This window comes from Nelusetta ayraudi, unplaced genomic scaffold (genome assembly GCF_046127955.1).
Source record: "Nelusetta ayraudi isolate G7.1 ecotype Tasmania unplaced genomic scaffold, CSIRO-AGI_Nayr_v1 ptg000048l, whole genome shotgun sequence".
NCBI classification, from domain to species: Eukaryota; Metazoa; Chordata; class Actinopteri; order Tetraodontiformes; family Monacanthidae; genus Nelusetta; species Nelusetta ayraudi.
Genome location: NW_027466098.1, coordinates 9,932,081 through 9,950,431, shown reverse-complemented (window position 1 = coordinate 9,950,431; position 18,351 = coordinate 9,932,081). Strand labels below are relative to the sequence as shown.

General features: G+C 43.4%; 2 protein-coding genes and 1 long non-coding RNA gene across 3 annotated transcripts in view; 1 reads left to right on the top strand and 2 right to left on the bottom strand.

The window, feature by feature from the left end:
- Positions 1-122: 122 nt before the first annotated feature.
- Positions 123-935, top strand: LOC142895306 (uncharacterized). Its single transcript, XR_012928201.1, has 2 exons — positions 123-754; positions 801-935. It is a non-coding gene; the product is annotated as an uncharacterized LOC142895306 (long non-coding RNA).
- LOC142895305 (ADP-ribosylation factor-like protein 14) lies at positions 897-3,233 on the bottom strand. Its single transcript, XM_076036225.1, has 2 exons — positions 2,814-3,233; positions 897-1,782 (listed from the first exon to the last, which is right to left on the bottom strand). Exons 1-2 carry the CDS (start codon positions 3,126-3,128, stop codon positions 1,477-1,479), a joined length of 621 nt encoding a protein of 206 aa, XP_075892340.1. The 5' UTR covers positions 3,129-3,233; the 3' UTR covers positions 897-1,476.
- A 1,057-nt stretch (positions 3,234-4,290) lies between these two features.
- ppm1lb (protein phosphatase, Mg2+/Mn2+ dependent, 1Lb) overlaps positions 4,291-18,351 on the bottom strand; it is a 40,640-nt gene continuing 26,579 nt past the window's right edge. Inside the window, exons 2-4 of the mRNA XM_076036215.1 lie at positions 14,480-14,696; positions 8,913-9,074; positions 4,291-6,566 (exon numbers count right to left, since the gene is read on the bottom strand). Of these exons, the coding sequence (XP_075892330.1) occupies positions 6,226-6,566; positions 8,913-9,074; positions 14,480-14,696 (720 nt within the window). The 3' untranslated portion in view covers positions 4,291-6,225. The remainder of the gene's footprint in view (positions 6,567-8,912; positions 9,075-14,479; positions 14,697-18,351) is intronic.

The following is an 18,351-nucleotide window of genomic DNA, read 5'->3' as shown; positions in this document are numbered from 1 at the left end:
GCCGGTGGCGGAGGGCAGCCTAGCTCTGGCGTAGAGGAAGGGTGGGGAAACCCCCTCCACTCTCATTGGTCCGCACGGGCGCCTCACAGAATACGCTTGACAGTGGTCCACTTTTTCCCCTTTATTTTTTTTTTATGTGCTTATTCTTGACATAAACGCGTGTGCTTTTGATGTCTCGATGATGAAATCTCTTTGTTGTACAGTACTTTGAACAGTTTCCCCTGTAATGCTGTTGTCTTGTCCTGATGTGATTTCCCCATCTTAAATTTAAAGTATTTTCTTGAGCAACTACGTTGCATCATCCAATGCGTTGCTGGAATTTCCATATATAATAACTATCAACTATCAACAAAAATGAATATTGACGCAAGTATGCCGTGAATACAGTATTTCGACAGGTAGTGGTCCAACAATAAAACTGACTTCATCCCCAAATTAAATCACGGGCCACCGATTAAATCTGACAACGCAGCCTTCGTTGTTAGTCAGCACGCCAAATTTGCTTTTCTCTCCTTCCCTCGAAACAATTTTGTACTCATTTGATTCATTCAGAGGAAGAAGCCTCACATCAGCTTTGTTTCTTCTATCCTGCACAAAACCAAAAGATAATGTATGACAAGTTAGAACCGGAAATGGGTCAACAACACAATGAGCCAGCTGGCAGAATAAAGCGTGTGATATTACCGGTTTTGTTTTTCCTATATACATTTTTGTTATTGATGTTATCTTTCATGAATGCAGAAAAATATCTACAGTATTGTTAGTTGTATTGTTGTTTGTGGTTAGAAAACATTACTCAGCATTGCAATTCAATCGGCCTTCACTGGGGCTGGCTTGCTCTGGCCAGTCTGGCTGTATCTCTAAAACGTACACTGACACTGTCCCATTTGCCTGAACAGTTATGTAGTAGCTATAAATAGCAACTTTATTGAATTTTTTTAAAAAAAAGTTTACATAAAACCAACATTCATTGTTACGAGGCTCCAGTTTCACGACAGCAGTTACAAACAATATAAATGGTCATCAAATAAGCTGTGCTGTGGTATTACAGAAAACAACAGGAAAAGTCCTCGATCAGTTTGTATGAAAATATTCTTTACATAACAAAGAGCATTTTTGTGGTATTAAAAGGGATCTGATTTAAAAAGTGGAGGCACACAGACGGCAGGGCAGGAATCTGTCAAACAACACAAGTTTTATCCCAATTTCTCGTGTGCAGTGCTGCATGTACCACTTGAAACGTTTTGCATTTTGCTCACGTTTTAAACTGTCCTTATCAAATTTTCCTCATATTACATGGTCATTGACTATCACTACCATGTAGCGATTGTTCATCTTGACCAGAACTGAGGCGGAAGTGAAAACTGTCACCATACCATTTCTCCTGTGTCCTCCTATCTGTCCTGTCCTCGTGACCTACACACGAGTGTGAGGAGGAATCTAGCCACAAGCGGTCAGAAAATCAATTTTCTCCCCTCATCTGCTGCAGATCAGGACTTTCATGGCGGTGAAACTCAAGCCTTTTGACCTCATCTTAACTTTAATGTCCTCTTGAGTCTGTTTAATTGGGGTCTTCATCAGATAAATTATCCTCCTGAAGCCTTCCTCTAATCCCATGCCGGTGGCGGCCGAACACGGCTGGATGAACCAGGCCCGGCCCTCACACATTGCTCCCAAATCCAGTTTGCGGCAGAGAACTTCTGGGCTTACAGAACCATGAAGGTCCTGTTTGTTGGCAAGGACCACAAGAGGAATTCCTCCAAGACTCTCGTATCTCAGGACCTAAAAGTGGAGACAATAGAGGAACTTTATTAGGTAACAGTGCTGTTTTTTTTTTTTTTTTTTTTTTTTTTTTTTAAATAACCATTGCTTAAAAAAGAAGGAAAAACACATCTTTCTTGCACCGCATCTGAGTGAGTAAAAATATATGACAATAAATATTGTTTGGTATTCTGAGTGACTTTCAATTATATCTTTCAATTATATATTTCAATTGTATAGACACATTATGATATTTAATTGGATATAAAGCAGACTAACTGCTCTCTAAATACATGTCAAGCAACCCTGACTGTCAAAGTGAACAGAATACAATACAATACAATACAAATCCTCATACGTCATATTTTAAAATATTATTATTTTACAGATTACAAACCACCATCATAGAAGGAGTTAGCTAGCTCTTCAGTTTCGGCACAACTGAAATAGCAGAGGCATCAAAAAGAACAGAAAGATTGTTCTTCAAAGGAGGTGAGAAGGCAAGGAAGCAAACGACTGTACAGGCCTGCTGCAAGAGGGTGCTGGGCAGGCAACCAAATGTATTCAGTCCTACAGCAGGTCACAATGGTGTACTGTTTCAACAGCAGAGGTGCTATTTTTCTACTACAGTTGTTGTTTTTATATGAAGTGAAATGGATATTTCCACAATCACATGGACGCTAATCAAATCAAGCCAGAGTGATAAGTTTCGACAGTGGGGTAGCGTGAAGAAACTTGCTCCTTTTCAGAAAATGGAGACCAGTGGGGAGTGCTCGAATGCACAGTGCCCTCTGAAAAGGGCCCGTGCACATATGAGAATGAATAGCTTCTGATATGGGGAGGGGCCTGCAAAGAAAGCTACTGTTTGTGCAGGGTACAGACTTTACGCCCTTGGGAAACAGACCACTAGTGTAACAGTGCACGCACACATACCCAGCACAGTCAGTCTGAAGAAACCCTTATTTGAGCACATGGATTTAAAATGTACAAAATAAAACTGGTGCGAGATTGAAGCTTTTGCCAAGTATCTGAAACTTCTGCTGGTCAGTTACCCGGTGGAGTTCCTTGCGGGCCTCGTCCAGGCGCCTCTGATCCCAGCTGTCCACCACGAAAACCAGTCCGGCCGTGTCCGTGTAGTGATGCTTCCAGTGAGGCCTCATCCTCTTCTGGCCTCCCACGTCCCAAACTGTCAGACTCGGGCTGCTCCTGTCCGTCTCCAGCGTCTCCACGTTGAAGCCCACCGTCGGCACCGTCATCACGTTCTCGTTATACTTGAGCTTGTACAGCAGCGTGGTCTTTCCCGATCCGTCCAGCCCCAGCAGCAGGACCTGTGCTTGTTTCTGACGCTTGGACCCATGTACACCCATGTCCTAGAATCTCAGGTCAGTCTGCTTTCTCCCCGGCACAACTTCCCTCGGCTGCCTTATCTGTATGCCTGGTGCGTCTCGTCCTCCTCTGAGAGACTGTGCACTCAGAATGCCTTATGAACACCCTGGCAGACTGAGCCCGCCCCCTCTGTTGTGATGGGATTCCTTCTGTCCCCCACGCAGCTTTCAGTAAAGCTATTTATATCTAAAGTGACGCGGCAGCTAAGTTCTCTGGTTACAATGCGCAGAGTCACATCACACCTGCCCTGGATCATCATGCATACCAGCACAGCAGGACGCCGGAAGTCCATTTTTGTTTGTTTGTTTGCTTATGGCCAAATGTCCAGCAGTCGAGACAAAATAGGAGACTTTAGGAGTGGACCACACACACAGGCTGCCTGGCTGAGATTGCAGTTTCGCAGCATAGACTGGTTACAGTATGTACGTTCAAATGTGTAAACAATCTGCTGAGTCATTGTAGAAAACTGGACCGACAGTCCAAGGTGGAAAAGACCGCATATAATAAGAAAATAATAAAAGCTACTGCATTACACCCAGATCCCACTGGAGTGGCCTGACATGATTTGTTGTCAAACCTAACCTGGTGAAAAAATAGCTTTCAGAACTGCGTTTTTTTTTCCCACAGAAATTGCAGAAGATCTGTCTTTTCTTTTTCTTTGATGGGAGTGCACTGACTTGACTGATGTGTTATGTCCTTTAGTGTGAAAATATTGGACATTCTCTCCCAAGGGGAATTTTGGCACCTTTGATGAAGAAATTGGCTTCTGTAACAAGAAATGTAAGCACACCAGGGTTGTTTTTCCTTCTTTTGTGACCATTCTAGTTCTACTGTTTTAAGTCCAAGTCCAATAATTCTGTTCAAATGTATTCTGTTGCCAATCATCATCAGTAACAATATAAACGCGCCTCACAACAACAAAGAACTTCCACCCAGGACCAGTAGATGGCAGAAAAGGCCTGAGATGCCTGGTTGAAGTCGACGATCTATTTCATCTATAATTTCTCAGCTGACCAGAAACTGGGGGCAAGGTTATTGTGGTAGCTTTTCAAAAAATAGAAAATCCAATATGAACAACGTATGGCATCTAGATTGTACTGTGGAATTAGTGTTGTTCTTAAAAATATGAAAGGGGCACAGAAATAATGGTATACTTAGCATTTAATGTTACCTTTTTCATTTAAAAGTTGATCTCTTACAGTTTAAGTCAACCAAAAACAAGTACAAATGCCAAATAAACAACATCCATTATCGAGAAAAAAAAAGAAAAAGCACAAGTTCTGCTATACATAGATATTTTTTTTTATATGCGTGAGGTTAAAGAATTTATTGACAGACATGTCGCTTTCTTAATTGCTGTTTGAACAGTGGAGGGGGGAAGAGGGGCACCACCACGACAACATTATGTACATTCATTTTACAACCTGATGACTCTGAGACATTCTTTCAAGAACGCTTTAATGGATGTCAGTGGATATGACGGGACACGGTGCAGTGTGTGAATGACACTCCGTTAAATTAAAACGTGAGCATTTTTGGCAGCAGAAGAACTTTAAAAATAAGGCAACATCAACAACACATTTCATTCAGGGCCCTGTGGCATTTTGACCCCCAGGAGAGAAGTACAATTCTGGAGCAGGATCTCCACCGCACTGTGATAATTTGTGATGTAAAATAATAATAATAATGATGATGATGATGATGATGATGATGATGTTTAAATAATCTGAGAACTGTGTTATGGAATAAAAAAGAGAATGGCAAACAACTCCATTTTTGATTAGGCAATGCCCCTACAATATTAAAATAGAATTCCATGCAATTCCATTTATAATCTCCTCCTTTTCTTATTCAAACTTTCAAAGATACAATATCAGGCAACTGAAAAGCTTGTCATATATGAATAAGTACCTGTGAAACATGATGACACGCAGGATAACTACCAATTCTTTTATCAGTCTGGTTATTGCTTTGAATCTTCCATTTCATTTGAAACCCATACAAGAGATGAGACCTCGTTACACTCACAATCTACTGCATTACAAAAATTATTACATTTCCCATTGTTCAGTGGATGCTAATACGTAATGAGCTGCACAGAAACGGCTTGAAAAGCTGGTGCTTCAAGGTCCAATGTGTAAACCTTAGCATCCAGTGGCAAGAAGGCATATAAAAAACAACAACAACTAAATTGATGTCTGTGATATCTTTAGATATGCGGGGGAGCACCCTGTAAATAAAAATGTTTTTTTTATTTAAATTTAATTGTACATTCCATTTGGTGCAGACAGATCTTTGTTACACACTGGGCCTTTTTCAAGCTTTCAAATATTAATTTCCCTAAATAAAATGAAACAAAAAAAAAACCTAAGCAGCAATGATCTACAAATGTGACATTCATCAGATAAACTAAATGGAACACTCCAGAATCCCGGTGTTCAGCAAGCCTGGTACAGGTTTGCTTGTCCTGTGATAAGTTCTTCTGCTGTACAATATAGGGATATTATCATTGAATGCATGGATTATTATAAAGTGTTGCAACACAGACAAATATTTGATCCAAAAAAAATAAAAACACTCTTGTCGCTGTTGGTGGACGTCAGTATCAAAAAACATGATATGGAAGCCATGAGTGAGAAAAGCAAAACATAAACGAGGAGTTGAAGCTCTACTTCCGGGAGTAGTTGTGAAAAATATATTTCCTATTTTGTTTGCCTCAAACTCATCCTCCCTGGATGTGATTTGTTTGGTTGAGTGGACAGACATGTCTCGTGTTAATATACATATAAAGCAATACAAAAGAATGCATTGCTGCGCTGAGTTAACTCTGTTCATTTGCATAACTGCGACACTATTGCGGCATCACTACAAGATGGACATGTGTTTTGTGTTCTTTCATTTTTTTCTCTGTTTTAATTGAGCGGGGAAAGTGTGGAGGTGGACTTAACTTCTGCAAATACCTGCGATAGAAATTGCTCCGCTTCAAAAAACTATAGATTCGGCTTTTGAATCTTTCTTTACAAGCCTTGAATTTATTCACTTATTTCATCTACCTAAGTCAAAACCTCGTCGGCGACTCTAGCGCTCGCCAGCCTTGCCTTTGAATTTGACGACCATGACGGTGATGTTGTCGGGGCAACCGCGGTAGTAGGACTGGAGGACGATGCTCTTGGCGCCAAAATGGGGCTCGTCCAGCCGCTCCCGGATGAAGCGGACCGCCTCCTCGTTGCTGAAAGTGTCCCACAGGCCGTCCGACGCCAGGATCATGAACTCCGGCTGCAGCTTGTCCAGGTCGAAGGACATGATGTCGGGATCGGGAATGACCACGTTGAGGTTCTTCAAGGGATAGTCGCCCAGAGAGCGGGACATGGCCAGGATGCCCTGCACGCGCCAGGAGCCGTTGAAGCTGATGAAGCCTCCTGAGGACAAAGAGCCATCGTCGGAAAAAGAACGACAGGAGAATTCTGTGGAGCCAGCAGTTAGAAGCTCCCAAACCTACTTACTACTATCAACATTCTACACATCTCCAAAAAGCAGCTTGGTCAGCCCTCTCTAAATATTTGCTTGGCTGGATTTACTGTCAGTGTCTGCAAAAGGCATTGTGAAATTGTAGTATGTGACATTTATGCACATGTTTTTTTGGCTGAGAACATAAAGTAAAGAATGAGCTTTTCTCATGGTCACCAAGACTCAGAAAACCCCTGGCCCACATCTTACATCTATCTAATGCTGAAATCATACGTGCAACAGTGGACGTTCGATGCACAACTTGCATCATCCTTGCACGACTCGTTTCTCTCGTTGCGTGCACTATTGATGCACTTGCATCAACCTGCCCTTGCGTTATTGTTGGTCCCTCGCTTTTTTATTTATTTATTTTTTTTTAGAAAGTCTAAGTCTTTCTGGATTCTTATTCTCTTGGGTGTTTTTAGTACTTGGTTTCCCCAACTGCAGTTCCAGAGAGCCAATTTTGCCAAGTTTGTGTGTCCACACCTGGCCTGTGAAGTAGATCATGATTCTACAGGCGCTTTAAACAGTTGAACAGAATATTTAGAGACATTTACATTCTTCTTCTTCTTCTGTTTAATCTGAATGTATGACTACATTTCCGCTCTGGCTCCCAACAGATCTGTGAGCAGGGGATTGCACTAAGAAAGACTTCCATACTAGGTCAGGCAGCCCCCACAGCTCAAAGCAAGCAAAGCCATAACCGGCATTTAAAAAATACTGAGGTGAAGAGTTCAGCTTAAAAATATCCCATTATGTGTAACACTTTATATGAAAGTGCCCTGAAGTCAGCGAGAACCCCCACCGAATTCCCAGAGGAAGCAGCTGGCGGGACGTCTGCCAATAGCATCACCCCAATCATTGGGAAAATGTGATGAAGAGAATGCAATTCAAAAATAAGCAACAAATAATGACAAATCACCACATTACGTCATGGTTATTACGCGCCCTCACGTATTAAACCGCTCAAGGCAGTAATTAAACAAACAGGCCTGCTGTCACATTATAATTAGATTACATTTAATTGTCTTCATAATAGCCTTCATTTACTGAAATCTTGTTTTCCCCACAGTTCGGTTAGAGATTCCTCAGCACTCTCTGGTCTCACTCTCAATCACTAATGGCATTATTGCTAATTCAAATGGATGGAGGGAGGGGCGTCATTTTCACTCAGGACCACGTCATCAGCGTGTATAAACGCAATTGTTGCTTGACTCATTGTCAGAAAAACTGCCCGTCTGCAAATTTGATTACAATTTATTCCAGCCAGCAATAGTGTCAATACATTTGCATAGGTGCAAAAAACAACAACAATGCAATTAGTTCTGTGGCGTGATGACTGAACTCGGTGTAAAAATCCACATTATTCTAGATCAAACTTTTCAATCAAAGCGCAGCAGCGGAGATGCGGCGCATGAGATTCCGGCGCACCTCGTCGATGACGTGGCTGAATTTCGAGTCGAACTCAAACAAACCGAGCCGATCTCGACTTCCTCTCCCTGTAGTTCCTCCCGCCGCTTCGTCAGATTTCCCTCATCAGCATGGTGATGTATGCGGCAAGGTGCTTCTCGGATCCTAACGAGCTCATCAGCCTCGCCCCGCAGAGCAGGTCATTAACCAGCCACTGTTTACAGCGACGGTGGCGCCGGCAGCCAAAGTGAAAGTTTCTAACGAGACGGAGTCGCCTGATGATAGAGGCCACCTGCGCGGGGCAGCCTGTTTTTTTTTTTTTTTTAACACTCCTCCGTTTCCTGAGGGTCTGATTAAAACATCAGGTTACCGCCCTCACCGAGCGAGAACACTCGGCACCCGCGGCACCTGAACGCAACACGACAGCGTGACGCCTCTCCCCCTGTACTCGCCTTAGACCATTAGATGGAGGCATTCGGCTACTCGGCCGCTGACTGACTCAGCTGGCTACCTGCCCATCAAACTCTCCTCGGCACTGAGACCCCCCCCCCCTCCCCCCACTAAACGCACCTCAAAATACTAGTCTGCTGTCTGGCTGCAGGTGATAACGTGTGTCTTTTCCGGGCAGATTGTGTTATCAGCCGTCAGGGTTTTGATGTGAGCCTGAGCTTAAAGACACACAGATGTGAGAATAAAGGATAAAAGTGTCGAGCTTTGGTCGTGAGACGACTCATTTGATGTTTTCCTGACAACAATCTGCGCGTAATCTGACGTTCCTTGAAGTTTTGAGAGACAATCGACAGAAACAACGCAGTCCAAACGTCCGGACTGTCGCGTTTTGGCCTCACCAGCCTTCTTGATTCTCTTGCGCTCTTTGAGCTGGTAGGGCTTGTGGTCGTGCGACAGAGGGACGGCGTTGCCGTCTTTGTCGCAGAGGACGCCGCGGGAGTCGCCGACGTTGGCCACCGTCAGCTCCTTGTCGGACAGCAAGGCCACCAGACACGTTGTACCTGGTGGGAGAGAGAGAGAGAGAGAGAGAGAGAAGGGGAGCAGAGGGGGAGGAGGGAACACAGCCAGATAACATCATCCGTTTGGAAAATGAATGACTTAATTGTCGAACTGGAAATGAAAAAAATAAACTCTGGCTTTCCTTCATCGGGAACTTCCTGCTCAAACACATCAGTGACTGTTTGGAACTACGCTCTTTCAAATCTCTCTTAAAAACTCACTGGTTTAGAACTGTAACGAAATGCTGTTTTTTATGGTCGGCTACTTTTTCATCCTTGGGGATTTGCGGCTCGTAAATGTGCTTTTGCAAAGTGCCCGAATACCTCGAAAAGTTATGCATGACTAAAAATTCTTTGTCTCATCATTTTGGTTCTGCGCTAATGTGCACCGGGCTAAAGTGGCACACCAGGACCTCTCGGCGTTTGCCATTTATTCCAACATATGCTTGGAATGCTGGCAACACCTTGGCCCTGCACCCTGTGTCGCCCCACGGAGCGCTGCGCTGCGCGGAAAAAAACTCTCTGAAGATGCGTTCCGTCCGCGCACCGCTCACCACAACGCTTGAATTTTAGCCTCCTCCTTCCTCTCTTTGTTTGGCTTTTCCAGCGAGGCAGAACAGAGTCTGGACTCGGAATCTAAGACCTATTGTGCACGATCCAAAATCCCGGAGAGGAAGAACAGATCTGCCTGTTTTGCCATCTGCTCCCACAGAAGAGAAGACAAAACTGAAGGGGTGGAGGTGGGGGTGGAGGGAGGTTCAGGAGTGGAGAATGAGGGGTACAACTGGAATGGACCACCCAGACGGGAGCAGATAATACTGGGGAGTCAGGAAGCAAGACGGAAAATGGGCGGTTTAAGGTGCAAAACGGGACGACCTGAAATAAAATTTCAATGTAGAGGCCGCAAGATGCAGATGCCAAGAAAGGAAAAGGTCACTTGTTGGCGACACAATCACCTCATTATCCTCACATAAAAGTTGGCCAAAAAAAGAAGTGCTGTGCTTCTGGCTGGACGAAAGATGAGATTAGTTCATAAAAACGACAATAAATTGGAGAATCATCTTTACATACCCAACACGCCCCGCCCTGTAAAGGAAAATGTGAGCACTTCAAATCCTGCAGGTCTACTCCTCCCTGCCCTGCACTTGGCTACCAGCTAATTAGCCTTATCTCCTTCCAATGGCAATGCAGATAATCGACCAAGGTGCGTCGCTGGCACTCTCCTCTCCCAATTAGGCCGACCGAGCCAAGCACACATTCAGCGTTCACAATTAAAATGGCACCGCAGCCCGTGTGCACCCTATCTTTTTGCTAATTATAGGCTCAGCCTGGTCAGGCGCACGCTCGGCACACCGCAGGACTTCTTGGTTCCTATGTGCCGCCACCCCGCTGCCTCCACTACGCTGTTTACCAAACTGCTAGTTGGCAAAGTCTGAAATGCTTGTTTGTGAAGTTGGACTAAAATATATATATTTTTTTATCTGTCTTTCATGGCGCCAAACCAACACACACAAATGCCTTTCCACAGGGGTAAGTGAGACACATAATGTAATCAATGCACCTGGCCAAAAAGCCATTGATGATGCCCTTAAATTGGAATAAACATGGTCTAAAAACAGAATCATTCCAACTTGGGACTTCAGTCAGGGCTTGGTGAGGCAGGTATGGTAATCAGGACTTTGTGATGCTATAAAAAGGTTAGCGACGCCCCAGCCAGATGTTTGTTCCACCTTCTGAGACCACCTCACAGCTTCCTACGTTTTTACCCCCCATGCTTCTAAACGTGAAAAGTACAACAAAGCATTCGTTTTTGGCAGGACATTGAACGAAGCACCGGAGGGAGTAAACACAAGGCTTAATATACTCTTTTGTGTGGAGCTTTTTGGATGACTAATCGTGCGGGGCTTCTTCACTGAAATCCACGATAACAAAATTCAAAAGCCGAAAGAAATTAAGGGTGTAATTTGGGTTCCTTCAAAGGAAACCAAAGAATTGTTGCGGATTACTTTATTTAGGCATGGCTGTTGTCACAAAAGAGGCTCCATCCAATCTGAAGAACACAGAAAAACATTTGCGCATATAACCCAATCTTTGTGTGAAATAATGTCCAGAAAAACAAATATAGTCCTGCATAATTTTGTCATGCTTCCCTGAAGCTGAACTTTTGAGTCAAGACGAAAAGCGCCATGCGCTTCAACAGCAGCTGGCCCAGCCGGGAACAATGCGGAGGCTTAACGTTTAAGGAAACTGTGAGGAATACTTGTGCACAGTGTGAAAGCATCAAACCCTACAGGGAGGGAAAACAATTCTCTGAAGTTAAAAAAGAAAAAGGGGGGTTTGATGAAAAATAATTAAAGCCAAGTAAAGGAACTCAGCCAAGAGATCCTTCTGAGGGTGAAGACGGAGCCTCTGGCATATCAGGGAAACCTAAATAAACCTAAATGTCTCACGAGGAGATAATCACTTTGGTTACTTGAGCGCGGATTGTTGGTGTAAACACTGAACATTCTGTCGTTGCCCTGCAGATATTCGTTTTCTAAGATGTTTCGCTTTCTGCCTGTGTTTGTCAGTGACGTGCTGGTGATCTGCCCGAGAGCTCAGGCGGGCAGACACGCAAAGATATTGCTTGATGTAGCAGATAATAAACACAGTCTTACAGCGTTTCCATTCTGTCTCGTGTCAGTTACCAAGCCACAAATGATAGCAAGCCTTTAATGCGCAATGCATTTTAGCCACAAACGACTCTCTCTTTCCCTCGCATTATGTCTTGAGTGCTGATGACTCGACTGATGCTGCTGGTGCTGCTGCGGGACGCGTTTGTGTGCTCGAGCGGTTGCGAATTGTGAGACACGCCGCGCGGGTCTGCGGCGACAGAGCGGCAACAACACATTAGGGGGATTGTTGCCATAATAGACTCTGAGCTCCTGAGCCATCACATCAAATTCCAATCTCCCTTATCTACCTTTCAAGCGCTTTTGTTGCCTGATAAACAGCCAACGTGGAGATGAATCAGGTCGGTCAGGTCGCGGAGCTGAAGCTGAGCGGAGAGTCTGTTTTACCATTTTCATTCCCTTTTTCCTCACCGCCAGCTGTGTCTCGTATAATTGCGATCACACTGTAGCCAGATTTCTAAACTCAGCACTAATTTACCAAAAGCAAATATATGGACTATGGATATATTACTAGTGGTAATGGGCACAGAGAGATCTTTCTAGGCTGGATGCAACATATTTCACTGCTCAGAACAGTGAAAGACAGAAGATAAGGGAGGAAATAGGAGAGTGAGTGTTTGTTGTTCCAGTTTTTTTTTTTTTTTTAACTAAAGGATCATTTTACAAATTTCTATCAATTTAAGATAAAAAGAGCAATATAAAAACACTAAAAATGTCAAACAATCTAAACAAAATACATGCAAAGAATGAAGAGAAAACCAGCACACAGACAAGCATTCCTACGGCTATACATTCTTTTTTTTCTTCAAAACAGAACGGAAAAAAAGGAAGGCGCAAGTGTACATCTAGTCCTATGCAAATTTTAACTTAATCAATTAATACAAATTATACAATAAAACGACCCTTTTCTGAGCAAGTAGAGTCCATCATTTGCGCCTCAACAGTAGTCAGACAGGTTGACATGTTAACTGTTTCACTGCTCATAGTGATAAATATATCATAGAAGTGCGACGTTGATTTACGACAACTTCTGCATCTTCATCCCACATATGTACAGCGTATCCCAAAAAAATTTGACATAATTTAGAAGCACTTGAAAGCTACCAAGTCTAGCTCAATGAAATTGAACAGTTTAGGTGTTGAACATGGCAAGTTTATTATGGCACCGATTCCATAAGTGGTCAATATGTGCACCGCCTGTGACACGGCACACGTCAACTGGGTGTGCTGTGTCACAAGTGGGTGACTGTGTGCGAGCATATTCCAAAACGCAAAATGACCACTCTTTGGGAGCGTACGGCATGACTCAACCTGACAACAGAACAAAATAAAACATTCAATATAAAATCTTGATCTGTTTCTAGACATTCTGTGAAAATCTGAGGTTATTTCAACAAGATTTGCCAAAATTATTGGCCTGCGAAATGATGTCAGGTTTTTTGGGACGCACTGTATATTGGGTGGAAGTGCAGGGAGCCGGTTTGTTGCGTCGCAAAAATACGACACCTAGTGGTGAAATGCTACACACTGCGACAGTTTCAATTGAAAAACGCTTCGCACTGCTGCGATCGCAATCCGGCGAGCAAAGTGTTTTCTTTTTACCCCAACGACTTTAAATCCGTGGTGAACAGACATTCTCTGATCCACAAAACCTCCTTTTCTCGGCCTTCTCTGAATGTCCTCCATTCTGCTTCCCCACCATCCCATCCCGTCCCGTCCTTCCCCCTGCTGCCATTTCTCTGGCTCCTCCCATTGTTCTTCCCGTCAACCTGTCCCTCGCTACTGCAAGCCTCTCCCCGCTGCGGCGTCCTCCTCCCGCACGTAACATCCGTCCCTCTGACCCCTCGCCCGCCTCCCGCCATCCATCACGTCCCGTGTCAACCCGCCTCTTCCTGCCTCCCTCCGCAGATAATTACTACAAGCCTGGCAAAGATCAGCTTGCATTTAAACAGCTGAATAAGCGAAATCGCACAGCTGCTGACACCCACTGTTCGGCAACAGTCAAGTAAAAAAAAAAGAAGGTACAGTTAGAATTTTTTTTTTTTTTGTGTGAGAAGCATTATTGACGTTTCACTTTAACTATATCATGGGCCTCCATTCCTAATTTAAAACAGGCTTGGATTCCATGCTGTAACACTACGCTAAGAGCAGTTTTATTTGTAATTAATACTTGACTAGTTTTGCATTCAGGATTTACTTGTTTGCATGTACACACCAGCAAAACTGGTAATAATATCAGAATTACTTTATCAAGTAACGATTCCATTACTTTTCTGGAATACTTTGCAAGCTAAAAATGTCTTATTATCCACAAAATGCCTGAACTTTAGAAAAACAACTGAAAACAATGATGGTCGCATGTTGATGATGCAGCCGTGCATGCAAAGTCATTGATATGCGACGACGCACCAAAACAAGCATGGCGGCGGCCAAAGAAAAAAAACAGCGATTGCGTTTGATAGCTGGAAATACAAACATTATTTTGAGTTCATCTCGTCTGAATCAAAGAATATTGTGGTTCGTTGTGTGCAGGAAACAAGACGTTCTCAACTGTTACTTTATCTTTTTTAAACTAAAGTAATTAGTAATTAGTAATTGATTACTTATGAAACAGTAGTTAAAGAAGTAATTAGATTAGTTTTTAAAGAAGTAGCCAGTAATCAGTAGTTGGATTACTTTTTTGGAGTAATCCCAAGAACACTGCACACCAGTAAATGGCACATTGTCAACACAAACCTGCTTCATTGTAAGTGGCGGACAGCTTGTCCAGCATTTCTCTGTCCACATTGAGGATCTGCTGCTCCAGGATGGACGGATAGGACAGGCTGCCCCACTCCCTCTTGTCATCTTTCTCTTTGTCCTTTTCTCGGTCTCGACCCTTTTCCCGCTCGTAGGTCAGTAGCTGCTGGCGCAGAGCCTCGGGCAAGTGCGCCTTGGTGAAGTCAGCGGCAGCCTGGTGACGCAGGGCAAATTGAAAACCAGGATTAGACGGCCGCAGGTGAAAGCATGGTTGCAGGAAAGGCCCTCAGAGATGTCACAAAGGTATTAAAATCTGTTGCTCCACAATAATGCAGAACCAGCGGGAGTCATTTATAGCAACAGAGCTGATTAAAAGAGACACAGTCAAACCGTCGGTGTATTTTGTATTTTCAAATAAAAACACTTCAGTCACTTCCTGTCACTAGAATTGGGTTTACATACTGAGTCATTTATTTTAATCATTCAATGCAGTTATTTCTGTTTTTATCTCGTAAACCAACACCCGAAACTATTTTTTGCCTCAAGAACTGCGATTAAGAGTCAGGTTTGAATCATGAGAGACCAACAGTGAAACAATTTTGAGGAGAAACCTGGGGGCATTATGACATTTCATATCATATTGTACTTACAACTAAATAGAATAAAGAAAAACAGTAAATCCCTTTGAAAGACAACATGCACCTGGCTATCGAAGCATTGACCTGCTCACTCTTTCTGCCAGCGCAAACATCGACCTGCATGCGTCCAGGCCAGACCAGGCGACCGACAAACACAGATACAGTATATTATTCCGCTGACATGCCGCCACTTGCAAGCTGCGTCAAATGTTCCTGCATCTCACATTTCATGCAGGACTTGCTGCATAATAACACACACACACACACACACACACACACACACACACACACACACACACACACACACACACACACACACACACACACACACACACACACACACACACACACACACACACAGGGCGATTAATGTCGCAGTTAGTTGAGAGACTCAGATCACCCCATCGTCTCCTGCTCCCAGCGGGACCTATGTCCCCCCCAAAAATCTTTTTTCCCCCCTGCAAATATGCTGCTTTTTGCCACCAAATCACCATCCAGTCCATGTTTACCCTGTACTTGAGAAGTACTGATAAAAAAGAAGTCACACATTAGTGCCTCAATCTAACATCTCCTCACCGATGTGAGTCCGTGGGTGCGTCAGCTTGGAATCAGCAGCCAGCTTTGGCACACTGGGTTGGGGAGTGTTGGCTAAACCCTGATTATGTGTCAGTCCAACCTGCTGCTTCGCCGGACCGACACAACTGAACACCTGGCCGCTCCTGGCTTCTGAAGCAGGACTGCTGGGGGGGCCAAGGAGACTTTTGGAGTGAGAGATGAGGACAAAACGGCAAGAATCGGGGTAACGAAGGAGAGGAGCAAAGAGAGGAAGAGATTAATGTTGCATAAGAGCGCTGTGGGGGAATGAGCAGGCGCTAAAGGATGGGATTTATTCTGTGTGAACATTTTTTTTTTTTGGAGGGCTAAAAGTGGCTGCAGCCAAAAAATACAAATCAAAACAAAACTTTGTACGGTCCACTAGAGGTCAGAACACCACATTAAACAACCGCATTAAACATTATTAGAAGTGATGGTTTTACTTTGTTCCAAAATTGATCATTTTGGCCAGGACTCCCTTGGAAAAGAGGTTGTTAATCTCAATGGGACTTTCCTGGTAAAATAAAGGCAAAATAAATAAATACAAATTTGGATTTTTTTTAAAAAAATTTTTTTTAAATACATCTATTGACATATTTGTCTCGGGTCATTTTGTGTTCACACTACACACAGTAGAGCAGGAAAAAGAATGTGCGTCTTGTGTGTTTGTTCCTGGCATCGTCATGACATTGACACCAGCTACGGAGATGTGGGTCGACTTCATGGCGTTAGGAGGTAAAAAGAATCATTCAAATGTTGCCTGATTTCATTTCTCAGATGCTGGACAGCAAGCAAATAGTGGTCTTTGTAAAATCAGGGCTGGAAGAATGAACGAGACAAAGTTCCACGAACGCTCTGAGGAATGGCGCTATAATGTCCATATGTACAAGTGAGTTTTGCTACCTGTTGCCAGGCAGCACAAATCAGAGTTACTTGTTCCAGCTCATGGGTCAATTGTGTTGTCAAGACAAATGACCCACTCCAGGGTTCGAAAAGAATACAACCAAGACCATGGGGGTCCCAGGGTGTTTTGTTCAATCCAGGTGCAAACACTTGAGAACTCTCAAGATATATATATATTTTTAAATGGGTTCATCAGCTTCAACAAAACGTTTGGCACTTATTAAATTATTTGTGCACTGCTGTGTGGACAAAACTAAAAACCACAAGCAAGGGAACTACAAAGTTCAAATATTTCTGTGTCACTTAACCATTAAACAAGAAGAAATAAACATTTTTCTTTTGCAACCGTGAATTTTCTTTGGGTTGTGACCGCCAGTCCTTTGAAGCTCGCAGCGCAGTCATGTGAATGTGAAACATCAGATGGGGCTCAGCTGAACACAAGACTGCTTACATCAGGCATGCAAACACAACCGGAATGTGCTGTAAATACGGGGGAGTGGGGAGAGGAAGTGACACAAACAGCAGATGCTAATACTCACTTATCCCCCTCTGCACCATTTACAAACACTGCGTGCCACGGTGCATAATTCCGAAGTGAACACATTGGTATTTTGAGAGCATCAAAATACAAGGATGGTTCACAAAAGCTCTCACGTTGGAAGTGGGGGAATTGTGGAACGAGCTAGCTCACAGGAACATTTGGTAGCTAGCTTAAAAAATTCTAGGTACGCCAGCACATTCTAATGAGGCGTTTTTACAGTCTATCTGCCTGAAGAAAAAAGAAAAAACCCCAACTAACTGAAGATTTGTCACAAAATTTTGTTTGAGGGCAATACCTTTGATAAAATAAGTTTACCAAACAATTGGAAGTATACTAATTGCAAGTTTCTCTCTGCTAACTCTGAACCAGGCCATAAGAAACTGTCTGGTCCTTAAAAACACTTCAATTGATCTTATTTCCAGAAGAAAAAAAATCGTCATCTGAGTTTTCTTTTCCTTAGAATCACCCCGAGGGAGTTTCATAACCAAAGGAGAAAAAAAAAACTCTTTTCTTAGGGTTTTCTGACAGATCAAGAAGGCAGATGGGGAGAGGAAGTGAAAGGGGAGCAAAGGAGGAGAGACTGAGGAGTGTAAGAACCATTCATTAGCATCACTCAAGCACATCATTAGAGTGAGAGGGGGAGAGAGGGAGCGTCACTTCAGAGCGGCAGCAGAGGCATAGCCATAAAATACATAGAGAGCATGTGAATAGAGAGCAGGGAATGCAGAGAAAGAGCGTTTCAAAATATTTCTTTATGCCGTTTTGATTTCCAGTTTAGACACCTCAAGGAGTTAGCACAAAAAGTGACCTCAGGGGACGACTGAACCCTTTATTGTAGCACACAGTGGCGTTGCAGGGCTATACGGGAGCCAGGAAAATTAGCCAGGAAAATTAATTACTGCCCTCTGCTCTCCAGAAACACATGGCCACTCCAGAAGCGGAGGATCGGTCCTCTCGTGATAACGCCACAGTGCTGCCTTCATTTCATACACAGCACAGACAGAGCAGCGCTAATCACTAAAGGTCTCTATTTTGACTCGGCTGCACACTGCCTTTGGGCCAATTATTGAATTAATTAGTTAATGTTAACTGGCCAATTCATTGAGTGCATTAGCTTAAACTGACAACAGTGTTATGAGTTTATGTGAAGTCTGAAATACATTTTTAATGTACTTGATTTTAAATTAGATGGA

What these genes read in the sequence shown, in the direction of transcription:
- LOC142895305 (XM_076036225.1), bottom strand. Translation starts at nt 3,128, where the DNA reads ATGGGTGTACATGGGTCCAAGCGTCAGAAACAAGCACAGGTCCTGCTG. An exon ending in CCCGCAAGGAACTCCACCGG is followed by an intron (nt 1,783 to 2,813) that starts GTAACTGACCAG and finishes CTCCACTTTTAG; the next exon opens with GTCCTGAGATACGAGAGTCT.